The sequence below is a fragment of the Pteropus alecto genome, unplaced genomic scaffold, assembly GCF_000325575.1.
Source record: "Pteropus alecto unplaced genomic scaffold, ASM32557v1 scaffold223, whole genome shotgun sequence".
Classification (NCBI taxonomy): Eukaryota; Metazoa; Chordata; class Mammalia; order Chiroptera; family Pteropodidae; genus Pteropus; species Pteropus alecto.
This window is the reverse complement of record NW_006434441.1, coordinates 431,165-451,287: the sequence shown is the minus strand read 5'-3', so window position 1 is coordinate 451,287 and position 20,123 is coordinate 431,165. Positions and strand designations below refer to the sequence as shown.

General features: G+C 40.4%; 1 protein-coding gene and 1 pseudogene across 1 annotated transcript in view; both read right to left on the bottom strand.

Moving 5' to 3' along the window:
- The window catches only part of KIAA1211L (KIAA1211 like), a 40,987-nt gene extending 23,104 nt beyond the window's left edge, over nucleotides 1–17,883 (bottom strand). The window contains exons 1-4 of the mRNA XM_006909469.1: nucleotides 17,814–17,883; nucleotides 9,906–10,074; nucleotides 5,178–5,313; nucleotides 4,673–4,838 (exon numbers count right to left, since the gene is read on the bottom strand). Coding sequence (XP_006909531.1) covers nucleotides 4,673–4,838; nucleotides 5,178–5,313; nucleotides 9,906–10,074; nucleotides 17,814–17,883 — 541 coding nt within the window. The remainder of the gene's footprint in view (nucleotides 1–4,672; nucleotides 4,839–5,177; nucleotides 5,314–9,905; nucleotides 10,075–17,813) is intronic.
- LOC112477875 lies at nucleotides 16,900–17,018 on the bottom strand (annotated as a pseudogene).
- Nucleotides 17,884–20,123: the final 2,240 nt, after the last annotated feature.

Below are 20,123 nucleotides of genomic sequence, written 5' to 3'. Positions count from 1 at the left end.
ATATAAAGTAGAAGTGCTAACCGCTACATTATGGAACCACATCTTCAATTTTACTTTTACTGTAGTAAAACACACATAAAATTTGCCATTTTAATGATTTTAAATGTATAGTTCAGTGGTAGTAAATGCATTCATATTACTGTGGCCACTATCCATCTCTAGAACTTTTCCTCTTGTAAAACTGGAACTCTGTCCACACTAAACGTGAACTCCCCACTGGCCCAGCCCCTGGTACCCACCATTCTACTTTCTGTCTCTACAAATTTGCCTACTCTAGATACCTCAAAAATAAGGATTCATACAGTATTGTCCTTTTGTGACTGGCTTATTTCACTCAGCATAATGTCCTCAAGGTTCACCCATATTGTAGCATGTGACAGAATTTCTTGCTTTTCCACTGGATATATACACCACATTTTATTTATCCAGTCACCTGTTTATGGACACTTGTGTTGCTTCCACATTTTAGCTACTGTGAATAATGCTGCTATGGACATGGGTGTGCAAATATCTGTTTGGAAATTTGCTTACAAGTCTTTTGGGTCCCAGATGTGGAATTGTGGGCTCACATGGTAATTCTAGTTTTATTTTTTTGAGGACCCTTTATACTGTTTTCCATGATGGCTGCACCATTTTACTTTGCCACCAACTGTGCTTGAGGGTTCCAATTTCTCCACATCCTCACCAACACTTGTTATTGCTTTTTTTTTTTATTTTTTATAGTAGCCATCCTGATGGGTGTGTGGTGGTGTCATGTTTATATTTTAACTTAAGACCGTAATTTTATGCATCTCAATGGTTTAGTAAGCCCTCAGGAGGGAGGCAGCAAAGAGACACAGGAATGAGCGGGCTCCTGGGGTATGGGGTGTCTCGCTCACCTGCTTTTCCACAACCCAGGAGCCCCACACAGAGTAATACCCAGTAATCTGTGCTAAACTCAGGGGGAGCCAGAAGGATGACACTGCTAGAGAGACTAGGTCTGACTCAGGGACCGTCTCTGCCAAGGGCACTGCCTCAGGGAGAAACGCAGCTTTCCTGTTCACATAAAGTTTTCTTATATTTTCTAATGCAAGCATAAAGTTTATTCCTGTCAACTGGGGGAAGACATTTACTAAAATGAGGGAAAAGAGTCATAAGTGGACACAATCCATTTTAGTTCTCTTGTTTTAGATACACAGGTTCTGATGGGAGAAAAGCAAGAAAAATTATTTTTAAAATAAATCACGGATAGGACTCCTGGTCACAGCTTCCTCTGTACCATGGCTTTGGCTTCCCGTCTCTGGAATTTGCCTTAGATTGGACCAGTGACACCCTTCCCAGGTAGTTCTCCTTAGTGGTCACAAGCAGGGTGGGTCCATTTCAAAACCACACAGAACACTTCACTTTCCCCTTGTCTAGAGGAGCAGTGTATATAAACACTTGGTAAAACTGTATTTGTTTGTTTTTTTTTTTTTCTGACTGTCTGGGACTTAAGAGAATAGACAAGATGAGCTGCTCTGCAAATGCAGTGAGTCCACCACGTGAGAATAGTCGCTTCTGTGACAAATGGGACTCTGGTTTCCCTGTTATAACCCTGACTCCTCTCCACCTGGGTCTCTGCATATATGCTGCCTTGAACTGATGGTCCCAGTGTGGCCCACACTGGCCTCCACAATGGCCCCCATGCTTGGAACACTGGCCAGGAGCTCCACGGCCCAGACATTGAATAACCACCTCTGGGCACCCCCCGCGCTGGCTGTCACAGTGGCTCTTCCTGCCAGGGAAGAGCTCCTGCTGCTCAGTCTGCACTGTGGTTTGAGGTCATGGGGCCTGGAGAGACCAGCCCTTCAGGACGAGGGGTCTTTAATCAGTGATGCAGCCGCCAGGATGGCATGGGGGCCGTGGGACCCAGGGGCAGGAAAGTGACGGCGTTTTTATTTGCGACCGGCAGCATCTGACCATGCACACCGGCACTGCCTGCTCCCAGTCACCCAATATTTCCTGAAATCTGTGCTTCTGGACAATTCTGGAAAGTGGGTGATTTAAAAATCTAACAGTGGCCCCATGTTGGGGGATGTGGCTCCCAGGGTCATGGAGCTCAGAGACCGTTTTGGGTGGGGTGACACTGAATGACAACTGCTCTACAGTGTTTATCCTCAAAAAGAGGGCTCAGCCACTGAGGGGAGGGCTGAGGACTGCACCCACGGGAACAGTCAGCAGACACGAAGCGGGGGTGATGGGGCTAGGGGTGCTGTTAGGAGCCAGCTGACCTTTCCTTGTGAGGGAATGACAGACACTGACTTATCTGCTTTCATCTGATTCTCTCCCAAACTCTCTGAGGACAGAGACTCCTCTAGGTGACGGAACCCGCCTGCAGGCTTGCTCTGTAGTGGTAAGTGCATTTTTTTTGCCACCAGAGCTGTGTCCTCTCCATCGACCTGCCCTCACCTCCCAGAGCAAACAGACTTGTCATTTTGTCACCCTCTACCCAATATTCCCTACTTAATGGCAGCAAATCTAGACTAAGACTAGCTAGATATAATTTTACCTTAAAAAAATCACCAAATTACGTTTCATCAATTGCTACCTCATGTGGTAATAAAATTTTTCAAAGTAATTCCATGCATTTCCTGAAAACACTCATTCTGCCAGGAAATAGCACCTTGGCAGTGACATCAGGTATTGCTTCTGAACACCTTTTTTCACAATAATCTTCATTAAGTTTCTCTGTCTAGAATGTGAGCCTGTGGAAGGTGTCACAGCAGGAAAAAATTAAACAGCCTACAACCCTATCCTTTTGGGATTGAAGGCACCATTGTATCAAATACCATATGTTATATAAACACATTTAAAGAGTGCATTGTTCCTCTCTCTATCAGTCTACTGTGCCCAAAATACCTTCAGGGCACAAAATACCATCATTGTGTCTTCAAAACCTTGAGGATAAAGATTATCTATTTTTTTTAAGTCTTAAAGGCTCAAATTTTGGTTGCCTATGAAGCTAGTGCAATGTTCATATTGCCCAACAGTTGATTAAATCTCTGAACATTAAAAAAAAAAAACATCGCCCTCACAGGAGGGGTGTTGAGAAGGACGAGGCCAGTCCCACTGGCACAAATGGCCCCTGCTCAGCTAAGTCTGAGATCCGAGCATCATAGCATCACGGGTTTGGAGCTGGGCTCACTCCCCAGGGGATGGAGTTAGAAAGTGTTCTTTACACTGTGTGTCCCAGCCAAACGGAGAGAAACACGGTGCTCTGCACATCAGAGCGCACCATGGGATGGAATGGGGGCGAGTCAGACATCTGCCCCGCAACATGGCCCTGAAACACACATGGTCACATCTGGACCTGAGGCTGGGGACCCTGAAACTGCACTTGAGAATGCGAGATATGTCTGTCACATAGTAATTACACCTTCAATGGCCACAAGCCTGTCGACTTCCCCTCCAGTATTTTAAGGGGTGAAAGGCTGGCTTGAAGTCCAGGACATGAGACTGTCTTCCTTGTCCTGTCTTCCTTGTCCTACAGGTGGGACAATGGGTGTGGGTAGCCCACTGTTCTCAGATACTGCTCGTGGAGCAAGCAGGGTCAGGCTCACGCCACAGCAGAATTCTGGACAGAGCAGTTCTCTAGCCAGCTTGGGGTGAACCTCCGGCCCTGAGGCATGTTTACGCTCGGCCACACCACAGTCTCTCCCATTCCTTCCATCAGTGACCCCCTGGGAATCTATGAGTGCACATGAGTTGGGTAGATATTCCTTCCCTCGCCTTTGCAAGGGGGCCTCTGGCTGGCCAGGCTGAAGTGACTACTGACTATATATTTCAGAGCAGCACAGAATCTGCAAGACTCCAAGTCACAACGAAACCCTGAGATTTCACTGCAAAAGGCCCTGGACCAGGACAGAAGTGACTGCTCCAAGGATGGTCGGGGCATGTGTGTGGCTATAAACAATGGATTCTGGCCTTTGTTTGCTTTCCAGTCTTCAGTATAAGTGGATAACTCTAACTCTACCCAACCCTCAGCTGCTTGTCCAGAAAGGAAAATGATCATTTATGCACAAATACCTCGAATGGACTTAAAATGGCAACACTGTAAGCCATGTTGTTCATACATGAGAAGGAGCTCAGTGCTTCCTCATGGGTTCCCACAGGGGAAGGCGGCATCCGGGATGAGCTCCCCACCCTGCAGAGGCCGTGCATACCGCTGCTGCCTGTGGAACTGATCTTGCCGCCCTGTTTACTGGCACCCCATCTCCCACTCCTCCCCGTGCCCAGCAAGTGCGAATCACCCTCCCTCAGACATGGGAGCCTAGATGAAGCCAAGTATGTTCACCACTCCCTTGTCCTCCGGCCAAGTGTCATGACAACAGAGAACAGAAACAAAGGCGTTTCACTCTTTGAGAAGGGACACTGCTCTGGTCATCTGCTCAGACAGGAAAAACAAGGTCTGGGGTTGATTGTATCAGATCTCTAGCCATTACGAAGAATGCTACCAAAACCTTATCTCCCAACAAGACCTGAATTTCTGCTCAAAGAATGAAAATAAATACCAACTGTGGGCTCCAGTGCCCTGGGCGGGACTACCTCCTGGCCACACCTGGCACAGGAATCTCAGGGGAGCATAGAGGCCACCAGAGGCCCCAGCTGCCCCTGCCGTGGGTGTGGACGGAGGTGTAGGCAGAGCAGGCTGCACTTGCCTTTATGGCTGTACCGGGACCGGTATCGTGCAGCAGGCACATCTCTGGGGGGCTCCTGGGCAGACCGTCGTCTTCAGAACTCATGCCGGCGTCATCTCCCCGCTTGGCAGGAAGGCCGCCTGGAGGTGGTGGTCCCATTTTCACATTACACTGTATTTTTAACTGGATTGGAATAAAGAACATTTGCTCTTGTTTTCATCAGTGACTTTTATCAACAAACCCTCCTGCCCCAATTCATTCATTCAGGAGATATTTCGACACCCTCACCTGGGGCGGGAGACTGAACCCAAAGAGCGGCTGCCACAGCCTTGAAAATGAGTGTTTATAACTTAGAATGAGATGGGATCCAGTCATAACTCACTTGAAGTGTCTTGGGAGAGCTGTGACGTGCACGCAATTATACCCCAAAATATATCAGATAAAGCAAGTGGAAATGATTTTAAAACTTCTCGATTCATATGTGACATACATACCAAGTGTCACTGACAAGGAAAAGTTTACCTGCAGAGCCTTAATCCGGTCACAAACGTTTTCTTGGGAAAACACCCGCACAGGCCGTGTAGGGTCCTGTCCCGACTCGGGAATGAAAATACTGTCGTGTGAGAGGGCCCGGCCACCCAAAGCACCCCTTGACTCCCTAGGAGAAAGAGACACTGTGAAACTCTGCCCACGTCACCTCTCAGCTGGGTCCTCAGGACGAACAGCAAGGGGCATTGGGGTTGATGGCCCTGGGTACCACAAGCCCTTGGCTGCATTCATTTTTGAATTGGTCCTGATTCCAGTTTATCCCCATCCTGTCAAATACCACAGTCAACTATTAGGAGTGTTGTAGAGACAGGAATTTTCCTAACAGATCTGAAGATTGTGAGTATTCTTTTTATTAATTGAAAAACCGAGATTTGACAAGGTATGAGGTCCCAGATGGGGGCCTCGACTGGCTGGCAGGGTTGCCCGGGAACGTGAAGTCACCGCTGTGGGCAAACATGTAGCCCCTCGGTGGGCTGGGGGCTGAGGGCCGGCCTCCCGGAGGCACCCTCACAAGGAGGTCTGAAGTACACATTCATGGCTGGGTTTGAAATGACAATTGCCGCCTGCAAAGCCACATCCCCTTTTCTTTACTTAGTATCATCTGTGCAATCCAACCTGTGTGCCTAGGTCCTGGAGTGTAGGTGGTGGGCCTTTCTGTCATCACCATCCCAGCCCTTTCCCCACGCCCGAGCTCAAGGCCCCAGTTTGGAACTGCACCCACAGGACATTTGCAAAATGTCCTAAGAGGATATGGGAGTTAGCTGTCATATTTTCCTAGCAGCAGTGGCTGTCTGAACAATAGGTGGAAGGAGGTGATTAAGACCCAACGATGAAGGAAGGAAAGCACCCCCCACCCCCTGCAGACTGGCCATCTTGTACACCATGACCGTCCTCCGCCACCTAGCCCTGGGCACCCTGACCTCCGTGAGGCATTAGGAACTCTTAGGCATGGCCCTGCTGCACTGCAGACCTAGTCGTGTTGGCTAGTGATGCTGTCTAACTTCTTTCTAGCCCATAATAATGAGCCTGCAAGTGGGGAACCCAGGGTTCTAGAAGGGTGTGTCTTCACATTTCTGGGAGGGAATCAGGCCAAGCGAAAGCACCAGGCAGGCCCTCTCACAATGGCAGCTCTTGTCACAAAGGACACAGGCACACTTGGGTTTCCCCGCCTTCAGTGGGCTGCCTGCGGCCACACCCTTTGGAAACTATGATCACCGCTCTAAGGCCTCCTCTGGGCCGAACTGGGTGTTGAGACAGTGTGAAAAAGCCTCCGCAGAAACACAAGGCCATTCACTGTAGCAATGCTTATGGGAGCAAAACACTGGGGGCAATCCAAACGTCCCTCAGGAGGTGTCTGAATAAATTGTGGAACTTGATATGGGGGGACCAATGAGTGAGGAGGATGTCTGTAACCTGTACACGGGCAGCAGCAGACTACACTAAGGAAAAAAAAAACAGCGCAAAACATTTGTGGAGTGTCAGCTCGGTGTGCGAATATATATGAACATATGTGAATAGATGTATTTGCTTATATTTTTTAAAATAAAAATAAAAGGATAAGTAACAAATTAATAAAATTGATTTCCTTCTAGAGAAGGAGAGAACAAGATGGGAGACAGGGCGCCAAGGTACCCTACACCTACAACTTTGCCTTGGAAGCTATGTAAACGATTTACATGGTTAAAAGGCAAAAATCAAACAAAAACGGAAATAAAACGATCTCTAAAACTAGAAAACAATCAGAAACAAGCCTAATTTTATATTAGGTTGTGGGTATAACCACACAGAGAAAAGTGACTAACTCGACATCCAAGTAACTTTTAACTCTATATCTGTAACAGGATAAATTCTAAGAACAAAACCCACAAAGATATCAAATTGCTCTCTTAGTAGTAGCAATACTGCTTTTTTAAAAAAGTGCAGAACAATCTGTATAGTATATAAACTCTGTGTGGGAAAAGAATATAATAAAATTATTGTAAGTGTACTGTACAATGAAGAAAATAAATAATTTTACTAATATCATACGGAACCAAGATTTGCAATAAAAAAAAAGTGAATTCAAACAAAGAAGTAAAAATTTTGTCTTATAAAATTTAAACTGGAAATATCTGGAAATTAATGATTTATATTTCTCTTTAAAAATAAAGTGTCTTTCCTAGCTGTATGTACTGGTGAGGTCTAGAAGAAGTGGACAGCCAACTCACTAGCAATCATCATTCCTGACGACCAGACTGTGGCTCTCAAAATTATGTCACACCAAAAGAAACTAGAATCCTATGAAGAAATGGCTGGTTACAGGTTTAGGGTGGGAAATGTACAAAATGAACCCAAGATTTCTCATTGTGCAAGAAAGCAAGGATGCAAAGACAAATGGGGTCATGTCAAAACAACTCAGTAGCTAATTTGAAGTGAGTCTCAATAGCATAAGATGGGACGATATGAGGATAAAAATGAATAAAAATTGTCATGGGTTAAAGCAAACCAAATATATAAAAATTCATGCATTCACAACTATATTCAAGAAAGAAGAAATGAAAAAAACAAAACTCATTGGTCAGTGTTGGGAGTTGCTAGGGTAGCAGGTCATGAGTCTGATGGTGAATCAATAGAAAGAAATCATTATTCCAAACATTATCCTGCCTCTCCTGTACAAACTATATTTGAGAGCCACCAAGCCCTTGATAAAGGAAAGAGCTTCTTCATAGAAAAATTCCAGCTGACACATGCAGACTGAATGACAGAATTAGAAAAATCACCATTTTGCAATGAAATGATGGATATGTGCAATGGGTGTTAAAGCAATTGGTGGAGGAAACACAGTGAGGAGCCCTGCCCAGTGCTCAGTCTCAGAGCCCCCAGAAGTGGGACAGCCAGAAAGTTATGTGCCTTGTGATGTGGTGTGACAGTAAGTATCCAGTACTATCTTGAACCTAAATCTAATCAACTATCTAGATCCCCCTAATACTTTACAAGAAATTCCGAGAATATAAGAATGAGTTCTATCATACTGAGTGAAAGCAAAGCCAGAAAGCGGGATATTCTGCAAAGCAAATGACCCTGCTCATCCAAAGGATTAATGACATAAAACAAAGGAGAAAGGGGAACCGTTATAGATTAAGAGACTTAAGAGGCATAACCATACAGACACAATAGATTGGGGTCAGCTTTTCAAACCCACAGGGTCCCATAAGCTTTAATATGTGATGGATGAGAAGTTGCTGCAGAGCTAGAAGACACACAGACTCCCAGAGGCTAAGGGATGCCTTTATGATCTCGCCTCCCCACCGCCCTGCTCTCTAAAAATCCTTATTTGTACTTCCCGGGCCTTGTTATATTCTGCCCTCAAGCTTCCTTTCTGAGCATCGATCCAGCAAAACTTTACCAGTAACTGGGGACCAGGCCCTTGCTAGGTGCTGGGGATATAAAGATGAAAAGGACACTGTCCCCACTTCTCATGGGCTCCAGTGATAAACAGGAAATGGACAAATGGACAGGTCATTTTGCACCCGCTCATCCCACCTGCCATACTCCTGCCTGGGCCTCTGTCCCCAAGACCAGAACTGTGTGTTCAAGAGATGGGAGTGGGTGAGGTGAGGGTTACAGTTTCCCGGGAGCTGGCCCAGTGAGGAAATTTATTAAGTAGTGCTGTTAGCACGATAACGTCTCACTCCCCAAGAGTTTGGAGCACACTGATTTTAAAAATCTGTGTTCAGTGCATCCTCCCCATACTTCTCAAGGTGCGAGGAGAGCATCCTGCTACCATCGAAAACAAAACAAACAAAAATACCTGAAGGAAACACTCAAATCTTTCCTCTTCAGTCATTTGGTGCCACCAAGTGGTCAGTGTAATTTCTACTCCTTTAAAAATCAGGGAGGAGGCTGGAAACAGGAGGGAGGAGTGGTGCTGGGGGTGGAGGGAACAGGACACCATCGCTGGGATGCTGAAGTCTGTGACCCTCCTCAGCATGGCCTATTCCCCAATCTTGAGGGTCATTATGCCTCTGAAGAGTTTTATCTTCAAATTAAGGGCCAAAGTTGTTTAGAAGGAAACATAAAAGTTGGCATGGCAAAAAACCTGGTCTTTTCTTTCCCTTTACTCACAGATATAACTGCTAGAATAACTGGAGTATATGTATTATAACTATATTTTGGTGAAATACAAGTTCTAAAAATAAGGATTCCTCCACTAGGCTTCCCCAAAGTTTCATACCTACAGAATCTGTTCTTCTCAACAGTATTCTGGGATGATTTTTCTAAGACAGAACAGCAAAAGCCCCCTACCCCCTAACCCTGAACATTTTCTGGTATAGTATCCAGGCCCTCAAAAGAGTTTTAGGCCAAATTATATCAGGGCTCTTATCCCTATCGTGCCACTTTCAGCTGTAGGATATTGGGCAACTTCTCCAAAATTCTGCTAAAGCTTGGTGTGCTAGTTTGTAAAGTGGTATACCTTACTTCCTGTCCCACAGTGACCACAGACATTTAATATATGCAGCACCTGGCACATGGCAGGCACCTAATAATTTCCCCGCAATGTTCTCCACTCCCATGTATGAAAAGACAGAATGGCACATCAGTGGGAGAACCCAGAAAACAGGCTCAGAAACCCAGCAAGTTACCAAGACAACAATACAGAGTGTTTTGGCACACAGGCCCCACCGCAGAATATAAGCCCTGAGGATGCGACAAGCAACTTACTCTAGCTCATCCTCTGAGTCATAGCCCACTGCCCTTGACTCCATGGCGACGACCTCATCCTTCGCCTGACTTTGCTTCCAGGTGCTACTTCCTGTGGACGAAGGTGATTCCTTCCTCTTCTTCTTCCCGAAGAACTTCTTAAATGTTTTGAATTTGGATTTTTTCTTTCCTGTGCAGAAGGAACGCACAGAGCACTTACTAAGCCTGTGTGAGACATGCTCGGGAAGGGGGAAAGCAGGATTTTTGTCCATGCCTCAATGACTTGCTCCTGACAGTTTTTTGTTTTTTGTTTTTTTTTGGTACAGAGAAGTTCTTGGGGTATCACTTCTGCACATCTGGAAAGAAATCTTGATTTCTGACTGTTTTGGACATTTAACAAAAGAGCCAACCAGGAAAGCTCTGGAGCAAGATCACAGAATCGAAGCACGAGCGACTGTCCTCTTGCTTGAAACCAAACTTTAATCTCTGAAATATATATAGTCAAAAGCAGGAAGTAAAAACTGATGAGGTAAAGGCCATGTCATAACCCAAATTATTTTTCAAAATAATCTTAAGCGCTTCATTTAGCGCGGCCCTGAACACCAAGGACAGTTGGGAGAGGTCCAGCTTTGTGGACCAGAGGTGCTCACGACAGTGCCAAGGACAGTGAGGAGCTAACATCTTTGGGTGAGAAAAATCATCAAATGGTGGTAGCAGCGCTGAGCCTGACTCGACCATGCTTCCCGTACCGTTACAATATCACAAACACTTGCAAGCATGCCGTCTCCTGCATTCTCACTCACAAACTCTGTCATATCCGGGATCCTGTGATTTCACAATAGCAGCTCAATCTAGAGTTATCCCTTTCCTTCCGAATTTACAAGAACTAATAATAGAAGGATGCCACATTGTAGGCTGTCTAATATATCCTGAAAATCTGCTAGAACAATTTGTTTTTAAGTAAATAAGCTGAATTCTTAAAAAAAAAAATGTAGTCTTTACATTTGGTTTATATTAATGCTCCCTAATGTAGAGAATTTCTTAGAATTATCTACTAGGATTTCCCATAATTGAGTAAATCCTTGCCCAAAGGGAATCCAGTGCTACAGCAAAATCTTCTTAACTTCATAGTGGAAGTTTGCTTACCTTCATAATCACAAAACGATTATGTTGTTAAGTGACGGTTCTCAATGAGAGTCTATGACACAGAAACTTATTAATTCAACTTCTTTAATGGTGACAGGGCCAATACAGGTTTTCTGTTTCTTGATTCTGTTTTATTAAGTTACATTTTGCTAGGAATCAATTTTTTCCAAATTTTCTAATTTATTGGCATATAGATATTAATCACATCCTCTTATTGTTTTATCATCCATACCATCTGTAATAAAGCTCTCTTTCTCAGCCCCGATGTTAATTATCTGTGCCTCTCTGTCTTTTTCCTTTATCAGAGGTTTGTCGATTCTATTTGCCTTAAAAAAGTTTGGCTTTGATAATTCTTTCTATTAAATGTTTGTTTTTTTATTGTATTCATTTTTATTCTTATCTTTATCCTTTCCTTCCTCCTACTTTCTTCAGATTTACTTTGCTATCTTTTTAAACTTCTTGAGATGAATAGTTAGCTTATTAATTTTCAGGCAGCTTTATTAATTTTAGGGACTTTCTAAGCACTTGAGGATTTTCTTATCTTTCCGTTTCTGATTTCTAACTTAATTGTATTGTGCTCAGAGAATATACCGTGTATGATTTGAATCTGTTCAAATTTGTTGAGACTTGCTTTATGGCCTACCATAAATTTGTAAATGTTCTTAATGTGTTTGAAAATAATGTATTTTTCAATGTTTAATATATTTCTGTTAGGACAAAGCCTTTTTAAATTGTGTTGTCTAAATAGTTTGTATCTTTAATTTTTAATACACTTGTTCTATCAATTACTGATACGGTGTATTAAAAAGTTCACTATAGATTTTATCTTTATATAACTACTCTAACTTTTAAAATTATGTAATACATAGAAAGGTAAATTTATTATCTTGCAGGGGAACTGAACCTTTTGTGAAATGCCCTCTTTAATTTTAGTAATGCTTTTTTGTCTTACATTTTATTTTGACTGCTATTAATATAGTGATGCCGGCTTCCTTTTGTCTGGTGTTTGCAAGGTACATGTTTTTCTATCCTTTTATCTTTAACTTTTCTGAATTCTTATACTTAAGAGAATTAGAGTCTTAGAAATCCAATTGGATGATCTTTAACTTCTAATTGGAAAATTAATTGAGTAGTCTACTTATACTCACTGTAGTTACTGATGTGTTAATAAAAACAAGTCTACTGTCTTAGGTGCTTTTTCTTAATTTCCTTATCATCTTTCGGATTAACTGACTTTAAAAAATTATTCCATTTCTTCCCACTTCTAGTTTGTAAACTTTGCCTTTAATCTCTGTTTTTCTTTTGGTGATTTCCCCTAGAAATTATCCTACACATTCTATTACAGGACAAGGCAAGGAACTTAGATTACCTTAATACTATTTTTATGCCCTACTGTTTTTGTTCTGAACTTTAAAAGAACCCAAAAGGCATCATTCCATGTATATTTAGATGCATTCACTTGTTTCTCTTTTCCTTTGCTCATAGTTTCTTCTTTCAGACCTTTCATCTAGGATGATTTTCCTTCTGCCTGAAGCGGATTCCTTCAGAATCTACTTTAGTAAAGGTCTGCTGGTAACAAACTCGGTTCTTATTTGTCTGAAAATGTCTTCATTTCTCTTTCATTCCTAAAACATACATTTTCCTAGGTATAACATTCTAGGTTGGCAATTATTTTTTTCTAAGGTTTTCTTTCAATAATATTGAAGCCATTATTTCACTGTTTTATGGCTTCTCATGTGGTTGTGCAGTCAGTCATCAATTCTTTGTACCCTTCAAGGTCATCTGTCTTTTTTCTCAGACTACTTTTAAGATTTTTCCTCTTATCTTTGATTTTCTATATTTTCCACTCTATGTGAATTTTCTTTTATTTATTCTTCCTGGGATTTATCAGGTTTCTTAAATCTGTGGAGTGGGTCTTTTTTTTTTAAATCAATTCCAGAAAATTCTCAGCTATTCTCTCTTTTCCTGAGACTGTGCTTAAATGTATCTTATGCCCTTTCACTTATCTCTATGCCTCTTGTCCTCTCTTCTGAATTTTCCATTTTTTTTTTTTTACCATTCTATGCTACATTCTGTATGCTTTCTTGTGATCTATCTTGAACTGATATTATTTGCTATTAAATTCACTACTGAGTTTTTAATTGTAATAAAATACTTATTTCTAGAAAACCCATTTGATTGTTTTTCAAATCTGGTACATCATTTAAAACATTATTTTTAAAATTACATACAGTAAAACTCAGTCTTTTTGATGTGCACAGAGTTGCATAATCACCACCAAAATTAAGATACAGAACTGTACCATCACCCCTCATGATGCCCTTTTGTAGCCAAACCCTTCCCGTCTTTAACCCCTGATATGTTCTCTGTTCCTATAGTTTTGCCTTTTCCAGAGTGTCATATGGATTGATTCACAGAGTAGGAATCCTTTTGATTCTGGCTTCTTTCACTTAGCACAATGCCGTAAGAGATTCATACATGTTGCTACGTCAATCAATAGTTTGTTCCTTATTATTGCTGAGTACTGTTCCATTGTATGGATATAGCACTTCGTTTAACCACTGGGCAGCTGAAGGATACTGGGGTTCTTTTCGGTTTTTAGCAATTATGAATAAAGTTGCTGTAGGTTTTTATGTAACATAAATTTTCATTTCTCTTAACTAAACAGCTAAGAGTGGGATTGCTGGGTCATAAACTAAGTGTATATTTAATTTTATAAGAAACTGCAAAAATATTTTCCAAAATGGTTGTATCATTTTGTATTACCATCAGCAATATATGAGAGCTCCAGTTGTTCTGCATCTCAGCATTTGTTATTGTTGGGCGTGGTTTTGTTTTGCAATTCTAATAGGTGTATAGTGGTATCTCATTGTAGTTTTAATTTGCATTGGTTAATGACTGTAAGTGTTGAGCACTTTTTCATGTGCTTATTTGCCATCTGTATATCTTCTTAGGTAAAGCCTACTTTTTAATTGGGTTATTTTCTTACTGTTGAATTTTGAGAGTTCTAAATACTAATCTCTTGTCAAGTGTGATTTGCAAATATTTCTCCCAGTCTTTGACTTGTCTTTTATTTTCTTAATAGTATCTTTCACAGAACAAAAGTTTAAAATTTTGATGAGGTCAAATTTACCAATTTTTTCTTTTAGAGACTAAAATGTCATCTCTAAGAAGACTTACCTAATCCCAAGTCATCAATATTTTCTCCTATGTTTTCTTTTAAAGGTTTTATACTGTTATATTTATGCTTATAATGTATTTTAAATTAATTTTTGTATAATCTATGAGGTATATGTCAATTTTTTTACATATAAATTTCAATTTCTCTAGCACTATCTTTTGAAAAGACAATTCTTTCTCTATTGAATTATTGCTACATCTTTGTAACAAAAATCAATTGACCATATTTGTTTGGGTCTAGTTTTGGACTCTGTTTTCTCCTATCTGTGTCTATGCATCTATCCTCGATATCCACTGGCTTAATTACTATGGCTTTACAGAAGGTCATGAAATCAGGTAATGTGAGCCCTCTAACTTTGTTCTTTTTTCAAATGTTTTCACTATTCTGGTTCTTTTGCTCTTTCATGTAAATTTTCAAATCAGCTTGTCAACACTGGAAAAATATCTTGCTGGGATTTTAACTGTTTCATCTTTACCCCTGCTCTCCTTCATCTTCGCCAGGTTATTTCAAAGCAAATCATTTCAGATTATTATCATTTCATCCATGTGGACTTGCTTCCTTCCTAAATGAAAAAATCTCTGATTCTCCATGGAAATCAAATGATTACTGGTCAATATTCTTGCTATAGAATATTGAACTGTGCTCCTCCCTTTCATTGTTGACTTATCAACATTGTACTCTTCCCCCACATGTACCAATACCTCATTTTGTAGCTCAGTTTGGGGAGAAATGACATCTTATTAATATTGAGTCTTCCAATCCAAAACAAAATGTTATCTTAGTCTGTTCGGGCTTCTATAATAAAGTATCACAGACTGGGTGGCTTATAAATAACAGAAATTTATTTCTCACTGTTTTGGACACTGGAGGTTTGAGCTCAGGATGCTGGCATGGTGGTGGGGTTCTGGTGAGGAGCCCTCTTCCGTGTTGCAGACTGCCGACTTCTCATCATGTCCTCACATGACAGAAAGAGAGCGAGTGGCTCTCTGGCCTCTTCCTGTAAGGCCACTAATTCCACGCATAAGGGCTCTGTCCTCAAGACCTAATTATCTCCCAAAGGCCCACCTCCAAATGCCACCACCTGGGGGGTTAGTATTTAACATATGAATTTGGGATGGACACAAATATTCAGTCTATAATACATAGTACATCTCTCCCTGTACATGAGTCTTTGTTGATTAATTTAAACAATTAAAAAAAATGTTTTTCCTTATATAGATCTTGTATACATTTTGTTAGATATATACCTATGTATTTCTTTTTATGGGTGCTATTGTAAATGGCACTTTAAAAATTTTTAATTATTTAATTGTTCATTGCTAGTATATAGAAATACAATTGATTTTTTTAAATACTGACCTTGTATAGTGCAACTTTGCTAAAGTTCCTTGAGAGTTCTAGGTACTTTTTTGATAATTTGTATAATCACAGTTTTATTTCCTCTTTCCATCAGTATCCCTTTTATTTCTTTATCTTGCTTTATAGCAGTAGTTGGGTACTATAACACTTTTTATAGTTCCCCGTTTTTCCCAGATATTTTCTAACTTTTATTATCTTCAAACACAGGGTGTATGTTTGTTTTATAGCACATATTTGATAATTCTGATATTTGATGACTTTGTGTGTCCGTTGCCCTTGTTTCTGCCGTGTATCAGTTGTTAGCGTTGCCATAACAAAGCACCACAAACTGGGTATCTTAAACAATAGATTTGTTATAGTCTCACAATTGTTCTGGAGGCTAGAAGTCCAAGATCAAAGTGTCTTTGGCATGGTTAGTTCCTTCAAAGCGTTGTGATAGAGAAATCTATCCATGTCTCTCCCCTAACTTTTGATGGTTTGCTGGTAGCATGTGGCTTGTAGATGCCATCACCCTGGTCTCTGACTTCATCTTCACATGGTATTCTCCCTGTGTGTGTGTGTGTATATGTGTCCACATTTCTCCTTTTTGTAAGGACATTGGTCACATTAGATTAGGGCCCACCCTACTCCAGTATAACCTCGTGTTATCTTAACTAACTATGTCTGCAAAGACTTGATTTCCAAATATAGTCACATTCAGAGATACTGGGGATCAGGACTTCAATGTATGAATTTTGGAGGCTTACAATTCAACTCATATGTGTTGGTTCTCGTTAATGGTGACTTACTGCCTTATATACCTGGTTATCACTGATTACATGTTTGTCATGGTACTGAAAATATTATTTTCTGTAATAACTTGAAGTCTAGTTAGAAGGCACATTACTTTAGAGAAGACTGTTTGCTTTTACCAGGTACCTGGGGTCACAGCCAGGCTAGAAATACTAATAGCCAAGTTCAAGGGTTGAAATTCTCAGAATTACCCATGGAATGAAAACTCAAGCTACAAATCCATACAAGGGTTGATTTACCTCTGGTTTGCTCTTATTCAGATTTTGTTGCTCCATGGCCTCCCAGCTTATTGTAGGAGAGACTTCTGTTAGATAGCCCACCTTGACGAGGCCTGTACTTTCATTCTGACCCTCTCCCTTACCTTCCACTCCATGAAGACATGAAAATGAGATTAGTAAATGATCTGAGGGCAAAAGTGGCTTCCATGCTCATTTATCTCTCTGGATTACTATTTAAAAAAAAAATTCTGGCCTCATTATTCTTTACTTTTAAAAAGATTTTTTAAAGAATGCTCTTATCTAGAATATTTTTTTTAAATGCCTATAGCACCTGGTATTCCTGGGTGGTCTCCCATCCAAGTACTAACCAGGCCCGACCCTGCTTAGCTTCTGAGATCAGATGAGATTGGGCATGTTCAGGGTGGCATGGCCATAGTCTTGTCTAGAATTTTAAAATTTTAAATGGAAGGGGTTAGTCTGAATAACTTAGCTCATTATTATTTGAGGAAAAAAAATATTTAGTTTCTCTCTTTTTAAAAATTGATTCTTCATGGTGACTTCTATAAGTGCCCCAAACTAGCATCTATGGAAGTTGTTTCAGGCTAATGAACTACTTCTTCAAATAATAGTTGCTGTTACTTGTTAAAAAAAATAATAATTCAGAATCCCATAATATGAGAAATTTTGAAACTCATTTTTTTTCCTCAGGGTTAATTTTAAAAACCTCACATTATATCTTTTTATTATTATTATTATTTTTGGTACCTCTTGAAATGTGACAGAGACAAAGTAGCTTCAATATGGAATAATAAGAAAAATATACCTATAAATATGAAATGGTGTCTTTAATGAGGTTAGCATCTGAAGCTAACAGCAGCTAGGATTTAATATTATTGAAAGCTGTTCCTCCTGAGCTATATGTATATAAAAAAATGACCACTAGCATTTTGACTTTAAAGAAGAGAGAGAGATCTTTGTTACCAAAACCAGGTGAGTATAAATAGCTAATCTATGGAAAAGGGACACTGTGGTGAAATTAATGTTTTTTAATGTCAATTTCTCAACTCTATGAGGACATGAATGACAATATATGAATAATAGTAAACCAATCACATAGTTGGGTAACTCTTAGGACATATTTTGAGATGGTGATTCATGGGCCTGGAATTTAGCTCAGCAGAGAATATAACATCCCCTAAAAGAAAAGAAAAACAGGGGAAGCAAAGGCCTTACCTGAACTGTCTTCCCCAAGGCCTTCAGCGGCCTCCCGAAGCTTAAAGTCCATCACCCTCGTGGAAATCATGTCCAGCTCACTAAAACTAGATGGAAATTCATGTTAAGGAAGCATGTAACTGAAGTTAACAGGGAGTAACACAGTGGTGGTGACTGCTATTGCCCATGACCTCTCCTGCCCACACAAACCCCAGCAAAGACAGATTCCCAGGCAGAGTACAGGGCAGTCCAGCCCCAAACATGTCCACAGCTCAAGGTTAGTAACCACACAGGCATTTATTGAATCCCTGAGTGGAGCAATTTAATAGAAAACAGATAACTGCAACAAATGCTTCACCAATTTACACAATGCAGATTTGGCTCCTTTCTCCCCGCAAAAAAGTTTTTCAGAAATTGTTTTTTTCTTGTTTACTGTAGAAAATTTGGAAGATACAGAGGAGAAAACTGCCCATAGTCACACCAACCAAGGATAATGACAGTTAATGTTTCAATGTATTTCCTTCCAATATTTTTTCTATGCAAACGTTAGTACATGCATAGACACCCCATATAAGGAAGACAGACTTCCGGATTTTCTTACTAATATCACATCATTAAAATTCTTCTTAAGTGTTACTGTAATGGCTACAATATTTCAACATAAAGCCACACCATCATTGATTTACAGTGTTTCTTTTCTGTAATTTTTATCATGAAAATTTCAAACAGATAATAAAGTACAAAGAATATATAATGAACTTAACATATGGTCACTCTAGTTTCATCTTCATCCCTTCTCCCTCTCCTTCTTCCACTACGTATTTCAAAGCAAGTCATCCCAGATGTAATTATCATTTCATCCACAGGTACTAGACTTCTTCCTAAATAAAACATCTCTGACTCTTCATGGAAATAAAACAAATGGTCAATATTCCTTAATTGTGTCCAAAGGTGACTTTTTAATGGGGCACTCTACCCAACACATACTAACTCATCATTTATTTGGAAAGCTACTTCTTATTGGCAGTTAGTATGAATCCTCACACTTAAAAAGGGGGCTCAAATATTTAATTAACCAGTTAACATTTACCACTTGTATACCGCACATAATGGGACATGACAGGAGAACTACAAAGAAAATATTTAACAGAGGAAGAGAGTCATAGGTCTGTGCCAGAGCTGGGTATTTAGGTCTTCTTAAATATCAATGTCAAAATGCTCATCTCCTGACTAGTCAATACACTAAAAGGTGAACAAAGCTACATCAGTATCACTTCTCAATTTTCATATAATTTGACTTCCTAAAGATGTCTGTTCGGCACAATGAAGGGGAAAACCCCACGTAATCATCTCAATTGATGCAGAAAAATCATTTGACAAATTTAACACCCTTTCATAATTAAAAAAAAAAAGCTAGAAAAACTAGGAATAGAAGAAATCTACCTCAACATAATAAAGGTCATACATGAAAAGTCCACAACAAACATCACACTCAGTAGGGGAAAACTGAAAGCTTTTCCTCCAAGATCAAAAACAAGATAAGGATGCCCACTCTCACTACTTTTATTCAACATAGTACTAGAAGTCCTAGCCACAACAATTGGGCAAGAAAAAGAAATAAAAGGCATCCAAATTGGAAAGGGAGAGTAAAACTATCTCTGTTTGCAGATAACATGATCTTATATGTAGAAAACCCTAAGGACTCCACACACACACACACACACACACACACACACACACACACACACACGATTGTCAAAACAAAACAAATAAATTCAGCAAAACTGCAGGACACAAAATGAACACATAAAAATCAGTTATGTTTTGATATACTAACAATGAACTTAAGAAAACAATTCCATTTGCAAAAGCCTCGAAAGGAATAAAATATTTAGGAATAAATTTAATCAAGGAGAGGAAAGACTTGTACACAGAAAACTATAAAATGTTGCTGAAATTTGATAAAGAGAAACAGAAAGACATCTCATTTTCATAGATTAAAAGACCAAATATTGTTATGATGTTCATACTACCCAAAGCAATCTACAAATTCAGTGCAGTCCTATCAAAGTCCCTGACCCCCCATATCTTGCTACTCAATGACACTGTGAGGATAGGAGGCAGCTACCAGTACATTTAAAGGAAAAGGCAATAGAGAAGGAAAAGCAGGAAAATATAAGGAGCAAACAGGAGAGTGAAAAGGGTGAGGATCGGTCAAGAGCCATCAACTCCGACCCTGAGGACTGACCTCTACAGCTGCCATTAAGCTAGAAAGTACAAGTGCCTGTTCTTTCTGCTGCGTGAACTTGGAGTTAACCACAACACCGGCAG